This window comes from Haliotis rufescens, unplaced genomic scaffold (genome assembly GCF_023055435.1).
Source record: "Haliotis rufescens isolate VD_foot unplaced genomic scaffold, xgHalRufe1.0.p SCAF_15, whole genome shotgun sequence".
Classification (NCBI taxonomy): Eukaryota; Metazoa; Mollusca; class Gastropoda; order Lepetellida; family Haliotidae; genus Haliotis; species Haliotis rufescens.
In genome coordinates, this window is record NW_025963835.1 from 10,755,604 (window position 1) to 10,769,810 (window position 14,207).

General features: G+C 39.3%; 1 protein-coding gene across 3 annotated transcripts in view; it reads left to right on the forward strand.

Annotated features, from left to right (window-relative positions):
* LOC124110414 (TWiK family of potassium channels protein 18-like) overlaps positions 1-14,207 on the forward strand; it is a 57,003-nt gene that overhangs the window by 28,402 nt on the left and 14,394 nt on the right. For all 3 annotated transcript variants that reach the window (XM_046469770.2, XM_046469768.2, XM_046469769.2), the window contains exon 2: positions 2,726-3,693. In XM_046469770.2, coding sequence (XP_046325726.2) covers positions 3,171-3,693 — 523 coding nt within the window. In that variant the 5' untranslated portion in view covers positions 2,726-3,170. The remainder of the gene's footprint in view (positions 1-2,725; positions 3,694-14,207) is intronic.

Here is a 14,207-nt window from a genome sequence, read left to right on the forward strand (position 1 = left end):
ATCTAGCCCTTTCAGTTGGAGCGCGGTAGCCAAATGTTTCCATTTTCATCAACACAGAATACCTGGTCACTTTGATTCCTACATTAATATGCGGCCTCGTTGTGTAGTGGGTTCTATGCATCCTTCGTCGTTAGGCTCAGCACTTTTCAGCCACTCCTCGTTATTTATATCAAACCACTTTGGGCTATTAAAAATAGATAAACCAATAACACGCACACGAACTGGGTTCATTTTTTTAGGTTTATTACTTTACAATTACACATTAATTATGTATTCTATTTCATTGTCATTAGATATTCTATATGTGTTCTGTGTATAAATTGAACAGTACGATCACAACATATTTGTCAGCAATCAAATCAACAAATCTGTTTGTACTCGTCCTGCTTTTAATCACTCAGTTCTCTAAAGAGTATTGATTTATAGACAGATCTCCATTGTCAAGTTTTCACTCAGTAACTTGTCGCAACTGTCATATTTTGATTATTTATGTTTGACTTTTACACAAAAGTAAGTTATTGCCGCGTCAATGAAGCCCCAGGCCACTAACCACCGTCGTTTACTTAGATGTCGTCCCCGTGATGATAGACCTTTGCCCCTCTTTCAGTACATGTTGTTGTTTCATCCTGTTGAATTTACATCAGCCCAGAAAGGAATCCCGTGTGGTAGGATTTGCATACTGCCATCATAATCAGTCAATGGTAAGTGGTAGCTTTCCGATAACTATCACTACTATAGTAGCTGAATGATATCAATGGGGCGGTCGGGTAGCCTAGTGGTTAAAGCGTTCGCTCGTCACGCCGAGGACCCGGGTTCGAATCCCGACATGGGTACAATGTGTGAAGCCCATTAATGGTGTCCCCCGCCGTGATATTGCTGGAATATTGCTAAATGCGGTGTAAAACCATAGTCACACATTAACATTATATCCGTATTTCTTAAAGCTTTAGTTTTATAAGCAGTGTATACATGTAATTGGCTTAACATGATATTAAATGTAGTGTTGTAGAAAAACGTTACGCTTAAGAATGTAAACGCAGTTTTAATTCAAATACAGTAAACTACGGTTATAACGAACTCAAAGGGACCACTAATTTTAGTTCGTAATAACCGTAGTTTGTTGTAAGCATATAGACAGCATATATACATCAAATGGCTGGGACTAAAAATAAGTTCGTTATATCGGTCAGTTCGTTATAAGCGTGTTCGTTATAAACGTTGTTTACTGTATATATACAGGCTTTAAATGTTATTTAATAGTGTGTATCAATTAAGAATGTCTGCACTTTCTTCCATAACATTTTACAATTGAGGTGATAACAAGATTTCAAGAATGTCTTTATACATGAATCGTTGCCGTCAGTTAGAACTAGGATTATGTTCACCCTTGAATCTGACTTGTTACATTTGCTATTTTTCACACCACAAAAAAACAATACTGGCATCAACATTGTTAGCTCTCGACGTGATATTATCGTTAATAATTATTTATGCCAGTGAGTGTGTAATTCCGTCAATTTCCAGTGCAAAGGTTCAAACTGGCTGAACTTTAATCCCATTTGAAACCTTTAAAATGTCAAACATGCATGCAGATGTTTTCACATCCTGTTTACTTCAGACATAAAGAGCAATACAATACTGTGACAGTTAAATTAAGGAGCTTTCTGCAAACATCTATATGTTGTGCGTTTAGCCTACAATGGACTTATTTATTCGCCAAGCAATGGAAAACGTTGCTGTCTTGTTTTTGTTTGAATTTGATTGGATGTTGCGGACATGACGTCTTCGATTTAGCTTAGCAAGTGCCGTGGATCAGATCTGGAAGATCCATGGAATATGATATTTAGCCATTGTTTAAAAATCATGCATAACCTCTATGGCATTATATTTACCTTTCAAAACCAGATTCCCCACTTGGGTACAATAAGTGAAGCCCATTTCTGGTGTCCTCTGTCCTGACATTGCTGACATATTGCTAAAAGCGTCGTAAAAATATACTCACTCACTCACTTTAACAAGCAGACTCAATAGACGTATGTCTAGTAAAGCCAGCTCAAAAACAACCAGTATAACAGATCACATCTCCTTCAAAGATTACTGTAGTTCATCGAAAAAGGAGTAATAGTCAGTAGTTCTTCATTTCGGCACAACAAAGTATGAATATTTGTCAGTATCAACATTGCCTATCACTTCCTATCAGTTATACTCAAAGTCGTGGCAAAGCGTCTATCATATACCATTTGTGACACGGGACTGTAAGTCAAGTGAGTGAGTGTGTTTGGTTTACCGTTGTTTTGAATAGTAAAGACAAGATATTTTACGGATGAAATCTTCTTTATTCTATCATGTCATCCATAAATTATGTTTTTTTACCATTTCTTTCCAACTTTTAAAATGCCAATCAAACAGTCGATTTGAATGGTCGGGCAGCTTGATACTGGAGAAAAGCTCGAAGTGGTGCAGTTCACCAGCACCTTGGCCGTTATATGTAGGTTATTATGACCATGTCGCTTTTGTCCATCAAAATTTAATGCCTCTCTATTTTATTAGTCTTTGGCATGTTAGAATATTGAGGCCATGACAACGGGAACTTTGGATTGTGAAGTTGATGGGGAGCATTATTTAATCATGAACATTATATCCCCCGAGTATGATCACGATGTTCCAGCTTTTATTATGTAAAATATGTCATTGATTTCTTTAAATGTTATCTTCGTTCTTGCAGGGCAGCGTCTTGTGAAGAAAGAATCTAAATGTGGCTGAAGAAAATTTGCAACTGTAAGAACAGCTCATGAACTAGAAAACTACTCGGTGAATATTGTTCAGTTACGTGCTTTTGTTTGTGCATTTTCGTGAAATCAGATACACACAGGAGCATTAAACTTAGACCAGTGTTACAGGAATGTCGTGGAAGATATTATTCGGATCCAAATACATCAACGTGCATCATAGATGGTGAGGGTTGAGCATCAGCGTAATCATAACAAAAACACACATTTCGTTGGATGATGTCAGTGAACCCGTTGGATGCTGCCAGTGAAAAAAAAGAAAACAGACTGAAATTGTTACATTTCCAGCGTTTCTAGTTGCTGTCCAATGTATTCCTCATAATCGCGTACCTCTTGGGATACACGTTTAATTCAGATGGTCATTCTCATGACAGTCTAAACATGTGTGATTCTCCCGGACGGCCGATAATGGAGGACATCTCCAAAGCCTCCCCGTCCATCAGGACTGTTGATGACAACGCATACATCGCATACATGACACCCCCAGTGGCTCTCGAGATACGGAAATCAGAAAGACTGAAGAAAACCTTGATAAACATCGCGAAAAAGTTCCTCGTCTTTATGATCTCCCAGGTCGGTCTAACGTGCTTGGTTATAGGGTATTCCATCATGGGAGGGTTCATCTTCATGAAGTTAGAAGCTGAACAAGAAATCAAGAATAGGTTTGGAGTGGGAATTACGAGAAAGTTATATGTTAAAAGGTTATGGGATGTCACCGAGAACTTAAACGTACTCTTTGAGGCTAACTGGTCAGCAAGTGCAGATGAAATTTTCAGGGATTTTCAACAAGATATTTACAAGACTGTGAGAGAGACGGGTTGGGATGGCACTGAGATTGAAGAAGCCGTTGAGTGGACGTATGCGGGGGCGTTGCTTTACTCCGTCACTGTTATCACAACTATAGGTAAGTCTCTAAATGGGATCTAGACTCGGGATATTTCAAGTCCCACATTCAAAACTGCCAGCTCAATGTTGATGTAACATATCATTTTGACAGTTAATGATAACCACAATTACAAATAAAAACTGTTTCAGTTTCACGTTTAGCATTTATAACAACGTCTTCAATTGGCAGACAATTGGACTATGTTCTACGGTCCGCAATATCTACCTTGGGTCATAATAAATTAATTATTCGACTTTTATCTTTTTGCACAAACAATGCGAGAGGCATTTCTGCACAGTACCTTTTGTATATTTGTATATGTTATATAGTAAATATGTAACGCGACACATGTAGTTCTTCGTCTTTAGGTCAGTCTGGACACTTATCTGTTGGGGGGGGGGGGGGGGTGTGTGGTTGGGTCTAGGGCTAGCGGAGATGAAAATCTGAAAGTTTCAGTATGGTTTTATCTCGCCGTGTGAGCAGGGTAATCGGAAACGATATAACTCATTTCACTGAGTAAGAAGACAAAGAAAAACTGGGTTTTGAGAAGACTGCCAATAAGCCCAAGTCTAGATCCGATTTAATTAGAATACAAACGTGAGACATCTAGCGAGATACGACTAAGGAGTGAGTGAGTGAGTTAAAGCTTTACGTCACATCGGCAATATTTCAGCCATATCGTGACGAGAACATTGAGAATACTGACATTAAAATAAAACACCTGTCATCGACGGACAGTAGAACAACTAGCATATCACAGTTTATAAGTAAAACTAGTTTAGAACAATTAAAAAAATAACCTATTATTTAACAATACAAAAAAAATGGGCTAGTGATCGCCAGCAACCAAAGTTAGGCCACCTAACTGGGGCCCGTGGGGACTTACACTACTTCTGCTACCTGCACGGCTCCCCAGCAGGATTTACACCATCCCTTCAGCTGCTGGCGATGGTACGCAATTAAGCCATAATTAAAACAAAACAAATATACTACGTTTAAAAACAGTGGTATGAATAAACGTACTTTCAGGACGTGGTCTTACATATCCTCTCAGGGGGACAATAATTTTACACTACTTCAACCCCCTTTGAGGATACAGCCACTAACCATCTAAGTTACTCAGTAAACACTACCAATATTATAAAAATCAACTATCTACACAATCAAAATTTATCAATAAGTTCTATTTCTTTTAAAAATCCAACAATTAAATGACAACTGATATTATTAAAAAGATCCTTTAGAGATGATGATTTGAAATAGTTATCCCTTGTGATGGCAAAATCAATACAGTCAAGCAGGACATGTTTGACCGTGATTCTCTCATCACAAGGGATGCAAAATGGAGGATCCTCACCTTTCAGTATATGTTCATGTGTATATCTGCTATGGCCAATGCGACATTGTCGCATTATGACCTCTTCAAATCTGGACTGACAACCCAAGTAGGTGTAACCGATGGTTGGCTTAATTTGATGTAATTTATTGATACCAACTTGGGTGTCCCACTTCTTTTGCATAAGATCTCTGATGTAACATCTGATCACAGGTTTACAATCACTGTATGGAATGAGAAGTGGTGTCACAGATTTGTTGAGTGCTGCTTTTGCTGCAGCTTCACCATTTTGTTGCCTTTTATGCTCACATGACTGGGCAACCAACAAAAGACTATGTCGTATTGGCCAGTTGAAAGATTATTTTAAAGTTCTAAAATATCTAAAATAATTGGATGATTAGAAGAGACTTTTTTCAGTGCCTGAAGACAAGACAAAGAATCAGAAAAGATGATAAATTGTGTATATGCAGACTGTCGTTGAATGTATTTTAAGGCTGTAAGAATAGCATTGGCCTCAGCAGTGAAAATAGAGCTAGTGTCTGGTATTCTAGATGAGATATGTTTTGATCCAACGACAGTGGCACATGCCACCTTGCCACCGTCCTTGGATCCATCAGTAAAGATTGAACGGTGGGTTTCATATTTATTTCTTAATTGTACATATTCCTGTTGATATATAAGTTGATTTGTGTCAGATTTAATAAAACGGGTTAGCGAAACGTCTACTTCTGGCCTCACCAGCTGCCAGGGAGGAGTAGACAAGAGACGATATGGTGAGATAATATCTAGATCTATTTTTGCAGCAATAATATGTGATTTCATCCGAATTCCAAGTGGTGGAATCAGCTTTGTTTTTTTCTGAAACAGCTATTCATATAGGGGTTGAAAAACGGAGTCATAAGCAGGGTTAGAAGGATTAGAGTGTAATTTAGTGATATATTGAAGAGACAATTTAACACGGCGTTGTTTCAAAGAGAGTTCATCAGCCTCGACATAGAGGCTGTCAACAGGAGAAGTTCTAAAAGCACCAAGGCACAGTCTGAGTCCTTGGTTGTGGATTGAATCTAGCTTTTTTAAATTACTCTTGCAAGCTCCAGCATATACAATGGAGCCATAATCTAATTTAGAGCGAATCAATGATCTATAAAGGTGAAGGAGGGTTGTCTGATCCCCTCCCCACTTAGAATTCGAGACGACTTTTAACAGATCTAGGGCCTTCAGGCATTTAGTCTTTAAATATTTGATATGTGGCAAAAACGTCAAATGGTGGTCGAAAATTAATCCCAAAAATTTGGCTTCTTTAACAACTTTAATTGGAGTGCCATCTAAAGAGAGTTATGGAGTCTTTATGGAGTTTATATTTCCGACAGAAATGTATACAATTTGTTTTGGTCTGTGAAAACTTAAATCCATTCTCAAGACACCATTTATGAATTTTATTAAGACACAACTGTAACTGTCTTTCAATGGTATGCATATTTTTACCACGACATGGAATATTAAAATCACCCACAAACAATGACCCATCTATTGAGTCATTTAATACTTTAGATACACTATTTATTTTGATGCTAAACAAAGTGACAGACAAAATACTGCCTTGTGGAACCCCCTGATCCTGATTATAATGACCAGACAGGGTTGATCCAACACGAACTTGAAATTGTCTGTCAGTTAAAAACTGTGATACAAATTGAGGCAAGCGGCCTCTTAAACCAAAGTCTTGTAAATCTTTTAAAATACCATGCTTCCAAGTGGTATCATAAGCTTTTTCAAGATCGAAAAAGATAGATACAGCATGCTGTTTATTTACAAAAGCATTTTTAATAAATGATTCTAAACGAATCAAATGGTCAATTGTACTTCGGTTTTTACGGAAACCGCATTGGATGTTACTAATCAGATTATTGGTTTCTAAAAACCAAACTAATCGATTATTTACCATGCGCTCCATGGTTTTACAAACACAGGTAGTTAATGAAATTGGTCGATAATATGATGGGTCTGTATGATCCCTGCCAGGTTTTGGTATGGGTACAACTATAGCATTTCTCCATGAAGGAGGAAAATCACCTGTTGTCCAAATATCATCAAAAATATTCAGTAGTGTTGTGAGACAAGATTCAGGCAAATGTTTTAAGAGCTGATAATGAATATCATCAGCACCAGTTGCAGTATCTCTTGTTGTTGTTTATATTTCTGAAACTTTGGATTATAATTTGACGAAGAAGAATGTTTAGCTAAAGTTTCGCCCAATTTATTTGCAATATCTGATTTTTCAGTCAATAAATTATTGTCATCTTTTAGATGACGAATACTAGTTTTGGAACCTTTGCCTTTGATTTTTTGGATCATGTTCCATTCCTTTGACATAGGCGTGCGTGAATTTATTTTAGAAACATAGTTCTTACAAGACTGAGGTTTATTGTGTTTAAATGTTCGTCGAGCCTTGGCAGAATTGTTTTTCAAATTGTTTAAATTATGTACAGTAGGATGGCGTCGAAAATATTTCTCTGCCTTCTTCCTACGCTTCCTAGCTTGTTTGCATTCGTCAGTAAACCATGGTTTCCGAATATGTGGGTTCACAGAGGACTTAGGAATAGTTTCATCAGCTATGTTCTTCAGTTTGTCAGAGAACGATTGAATTGGATCAGGAACATCCATGAAAAGGTTTGGCTTCAATTTGTCAGTACATATGGTCTGAAATAATGGCCAATTGGCCTTGGAAAAATTCCATCGTGTTGACGGTGGAGCATCAGTGGGATTTACAGTTGTAATTACAGTCGGAAAATGATCACTTCCACAAAAGTCATCATGGACTGACCATTCAAATTCATTATATATGTTAGAATCTGTGATTGACAGATCTAATGCAGAATAGGTACCAGTTGCAGGATGTAAATATGTGTTCGAGCCGCCGTTGAATATGCATAGATTATTATAAGAAATAAAATCTTCAAGGATTTTCCCTTTATTGTTAGTGTTGGAACTTCCCCATAGAGGGTTATGTCCATTAAGATCACCCATGATGATACAGGGCCCAGGGAGCTGGTCAAATAAATCCTGAAGATCGGACTGCTGAAGATTCGAGGATGGAGAAATATATAATGAACAAAGTGTGAAGGTTATGTGTAAGGTAAGACGGACAGCAACAGCATGAAGATTGCAATGAAGAGGAACAGGGCTGTGGATAATGCCCTGCCTCACCAAAATTGAAGCACCCCGAGTGGCTTTATCACCTGGTGGGGAAAAAGAATTATATGAATTGTACTGACGCATTTCAAATTTATCAGTATTCTTAAGATAAGTTTCCTGCAAACTAAATGCTGATGGTTTATAATCTTGTGCTAATAATTGAACTTCATTAAAATTATTCCTAAGTCCTCTGCAATTCCACTGAATTAAGTTAGGAGATTGGGTCATCGAGGTTCTATTGGGGATCTTTCACGTGTACGTGAGGAAGATGGACTCCTATTCCTGTGTTCTGAAGATGGAGACATCTCCATCTCAAGAGGTTCAAAGGAGTTATGAACCTCCACAGTTACGGGTACCTCTACAGGAAATGAGATCTTGGACAATTGTTTACGATTAGGTTTACGATTTCGCTGTTTCTTTGGCATGTCAACATGTACATCAACATCAACCGCTTGTTGTGCGAGCTCGGGCTGCGACTGACAAACGGTCTGGGAAGAAGACGTTGTCATGGTAGACTGGCTGTGAGAATCAGTTTCCATGGCAACTGTATTCACTGGTTGTACAGATGTTATCCAAGTGAGATCAGTTTGGCATGAAATAGAACTAGTTTGTGGTTTTCTGGACACAGCAGCTGAGTAGGTAATGGTAGGAGATGGTTTATATTTTAGCCTCAAAAAAGGAATTATTGTTTTCATATTTCAATTTGAGGATTTTGGTTTGCGTTTGCCATTCAGGGCATGATTTGGAGGAGGATAGATGATCACCACCACAATTGGCACATTTAAGATCTTTAGTGCAATCAGGGTTTTGATGATCCTCACTGCAGCGAGGGCAACGAGGAGAGTTACGGCAGGATTTAGATCCATGTCCAAACTTTTGACAAGAATAACATCGAAGTGGAGAGGGGATATACACCTCCACCTAGATATTGAAATAACCAGCTTTGATAGATTTTGGCACAGATGACAGCGCGAATGTAAACAGGTAGGTGTTGCTGGGTTCAATCCTTCCATCCTGTTTCTTGACAGTAAATCGTTTTACTGAGGTAACATGTTGATCTTGGAGTTCAGCAACTATCTCCTCCTCAGACATGTCCGCCAGACAACGGGCTCTAGAGATGCATACCTATTGCAACAGAATAACATCATCATGTCATGGGTAGCACAGTGGTTTGTGCGTTCATCTTATAACATAGTCTTCTCTACCGCCATAAAACCCGTCCACATAAACTATCAGTGATGTACTACAATAAGTCTGGCGGGGTTTTGGTTGAATGGAGGTCATCGCGTTACACGATAGAAAGACCATTAATACGCACTCGATAATATTCAAGTTATATGAAGGCGGCCTGGAAATAATAGTCTGGACCAGACACTCCAGTGATATTATGATATTATGAGCAACGATTCACGCCGTCGGGTCACGATGACACGCTATCAACCAATTAGCAGAACCAGACCAGCCGATCCATGAGTCTTCTCATACTCTCACGGGGTAAACGACATTCAATTTTATTCATTCACTCACTCCTGACATCGTTTATTGTCTGAATCAATGCTACAGAACGCGTGTGTATTCAAATGCAGATACTTACATATAGATCTCCAAATTTTACCCATCAATGATCGCTGGTCCAGAGGAACCTGCATATCTCAACGTGTCTCCACTCACGCAAACATGGAGTCATGATCTAAGATAAACAAACACATAAAACGTTGCTCCATTGATCGCCTGTCTTGAATGTTAGTTTTTCTTTATCCACGTCTGACCACCATGGCCAGGAACTCATGAGTTCTAAATCTGACACGATATGCCCTTCAGATGGTTCAGGATGTGCGTCTGACATGATACCATGATTATGAATAAAGATGAACCGCACTGAAAAGGTCTGGTTTGAGTTCATCTTAGCAATTTTACATGCAAACGAGATTTGGAGTCAGCGGTAGGTGTATATCATGCACATTGCCTTGCAATATTGTTGTCAAATATGTGATTGATGCGGACATGTTTAATAACATACATGGCTCGACAGAATTGTTCTGTTGCTCCTATACCTCTTCGGTTATGTCTGAAATCTAGATGTTCATGGCCACGAAAGTAATTTATATAAATACTACCTCATTCTTGCGTCATGTTATAATACACCATCTCTCTCAGTCACAATTTCATTCCAAGTTAAGGGACTTAATGTGATTTTGGACATATCGCTTTTCAGGAAGTAGAATAAAGACCGTTTCGGAAGAGACGTCACCATCTCCAATATATCTCATACAACTAACCTACAATCAGCACACTTTCCTCCCACAATAAGAAGACACGCCGCGATTTAACTGGACTACTGTTAAAAGCGGCGTTAAGCCCATCTTACTCACTCACTCACTATAATCAGCAAAGCACTTCTCTCGCTAATAAGTGTAATCTCATTGAGCAGCTGTTTCGTCTTTTGGTTATTTCTGAAACGTGTTGTGCCGCCAAGCTTTGGTAGTGAATGTTCTGGGTTTTTTGGGGCTGTCGGGTAGCCTAGTGGTCAAAGCGTTCGCTCATCACGCAGAAGACCCGGGTTCGATTTCCGACATGGGTACAATGTGTGAAGCCCATTTCTGGTGTCCCCCGCCGTGATATTGCTTGAACATTGCTAAAAGCGGCGTAAAACCATACTCACTCACTCTGGGTTTTTTATTTTAATGGAGATATAATGCCCTGGGTATTCGCGGATGATACTTGACCATTTCTCCAGCAACCAGCTGGTCACTATACCTCTAACTGATAGTAAAGTAGAGCAAGAACTAGTACTTGATGCAAGACATTGATTCCTGAAACGCTCGCACTGCTTTTTGTGTATATGTAAGGGATGGTGGGATAGCCTTGTGGTTAAAACGTTCGCTCGTCACGCCGAAGACATGGGTACAATGCGTGATTTCGCTGGAATATTGCTAAAAGCGGCGTAAAACTATAATCACTCACCGCATATGTAAATGTTTGACAAAATGAAACAGGTTCGTATGAATGTTAGTCGTCAGAGACAAGATATCGTTATCTTTAAATATGTAATAGAAGATAAAGCGAGTGTTTTGTATGCTTCTTAACGCGGCTGTTGAACTCCATGTGACCAGTTTTAATCCTAGACCTGTAACGTTTATTCTTATATTAGTTTACCCTGACTTTGTGCACACTGATAATCTGGAATAATGAATCAGACTGCATGCAGTTGATGTACCCCATTATGTGAGTGAGTGAGTATGGTTTACCGCCGCTTTAAGCAATATTCCAGCAATATCTCAGTGGGGGACATCAGAAATGGGCTTCACACATTGTATCCATGTCGGTCCATAATGATATGTATATGAATAATAGTTGCATTTTTGTTATTGTATCTCAGTTATCATTTGTATTCTTAGGACCTAGCCCAAATAAATGACCAATGGACTATATATAACCTTTAAGTCCTAATATGTGTTAGTGTAATAATTTTTCGTCACTCTCTCCTTGCGACTTTCTCTTTCTCTACGTCTGTCTTTATATCTGTTAGTCTGTGTCTCCACAACTCTCCTTCTGTCTGTCTCTCTCAGTTTCTCTGTCGGCCTGTCGACTTGTTTGTTGTGACCCGTGAAGATCCGGGGTAGAATAGGTCTTCAGCAACCCATGCCTGCCGTAAAAGGCGACTATGCTTGTCGTAAGAGTCGGCTAACGGGATCGGGTGGTCAGGCTCGCTGACTTGGTTGATGCATGTCATCGATCCCAAAAGCGTGAATCGATGCTCATGATATTAATCACTGGATTGTCTGGTCCAGACTCGATTATTTACAGACAGTCGTCATATAGCTGGAATATTGCTGAGTGCGATGTTAAACGACAAACCAACCAACCAACCAACTTGTATGTTCTTGTAGTACGCGTGATGAGCTTCAGGACAGTAGTCCAGGACTGTGATCCGCGTCATTTCCTGCTTTTCTCCAACATGGCGACAAAACAACAGAAACACTGTTCAACCCGCCCATAGCCAAACTCACTCACTCACTCAATGGACGATCGAAAGCACGACGCGAAACAGGAAAATTATGGGCAACAATCACAAATGGTGAGGTTATATCATAATCAATTGAGTGGTTTTATGTGGACTGAAGCAAATGACCACGGGTGATAATGCGAATTGACAATTGGCCATACTGATGATAATTAGCGATAATGACCGACCCACTCATTGTCATGTCACGTGATACGAACTCCATCATGATTATCAGAAACAATATCAGCCCTATTTTAACATGGCCTGTTTCCCGGCGGTCAGGCATAGTGAGTAAGTGAGTGAGTTGGGTTTAACGCCGCGTTTAACATTATTCCAGTTATATCACGGCGTCAGTCGTGTAAGGCGCCGCAAGTCACTGTGCGGAGTTGCGTCCCTTGGGCACGCCAGAAACCTATAATTGTGATTCGAATCCAGGTTCGCCAAGATTAAGTTTCTTGGTTTGTCAGCACCATACCCGTGCTCGTTGGTTTCACCAAAGTGGTAAAAGTCGGACACCTGCATCACTTCGGGCTTTCCTCCCACCTTAACATGATACGCTGTGATATAAGTGGAATACTGTTCAAAGCAGCGTTAACCCTGAGTCACTCACCCAGACAGTATATTATAGAATGACCTTCTGTCAAGGAGAACGTACAAGTAGCTGTCTGCTCGTGAAAAGAATCTTCGCAGTAACGTGCATGTTCTTGAACTTTAAGCATGTCCCTACTTTCTCAACTTAAAATACTCCCCCGCTTTAAATTCTAGACTTCGATAAAACATTTCACTTCGTTTGAAAATTATACCAGTACTCTTTGTAGTCTGTATTTTAATGTAGTAATTAGCCCTTGTGTGATGCACGACAAATGCGTTCATTAATATGAAGCTCATGTGTCTAGCTCCGCCGCGTGTTGATCCTTACAAGGCATATGGTACACGGGTCTTTGATATTTTATGGGGTCCTTTATCGATCGCTGCGAAGTTCAAAATACATGCTGACGGGGATAACGTGCAACACAGAGCCCTGAACAAGGACATATATTCTTCTCCCGTTTGTAAAATATTGTTCTTCTCAAGATATCAATCTCATTAAAATTGGATCTTAGTTCTCTCTAACGGTCACGGCAGAACGACCTTTCGAGAACTTTGACCGACCAATGAAATGACTAACAAGAAGTCATCATTAGCCAGTCAGTTTCAATCTGGCCACCTCCATTCCGGACGACGGGTGAAAAATATGTTGACAAAGTTTTCAATTCAAAATTTGAAAATTGAACTTAATACATCCTGGAATTTCCACGTATGGTCGCGATTGTATGGCAGTACTTACCCCTGGCTATGCAACATCTCTCACGGTCATATGTCTATCTCAATGGAGCGAGATATAGGCGATGATTTTCACAGGTTAACTCTTTCGAGGTTGAATGATTAGAAAACACATTCCGACTGTCACTTTCCTGAACTGGTAAGCGATGCTCTGGTTGGTCTAATGAAAGGTCGTTCTGACCCGTAATCGGATGTCTCATGATCTTTGTCATCTGTTGCGAGAACCAAAACGGTCTTAATGAGATAGCTCAGGGTGTCAAAGGTTTATCTAATTACTTTATCGTGAACATCATTATTGGTAACATAATGTGACACAACTTTTGCATATTCTTTTCTGAACTTTTAAAGATTATACATATAGTTTAAAATATTTAATAGGTAATTTATGTCGGTCATGTATCGCCAAAGCTTAGGTAGACTATTTTACATGTCCACAAATTATACGATGCGGGTTCGAGTCCCGCTTGCGACAGCTATTTAAGACAAGGTTGAAGTCATTCACGTGAGTGCCAAACAGCTTCGTTAGTTCCAAGTGTACATAAATGACAAGAACTGTCTATTCGTGAAAATAGTTGATTGTTAGAGTGACGTCACATATGTGTATTAGGAAGTTCTACATAGGGCAGTGTTGGCCAGATGTCTAAGGTGCCGGAATTCACACGCAGAGTTATA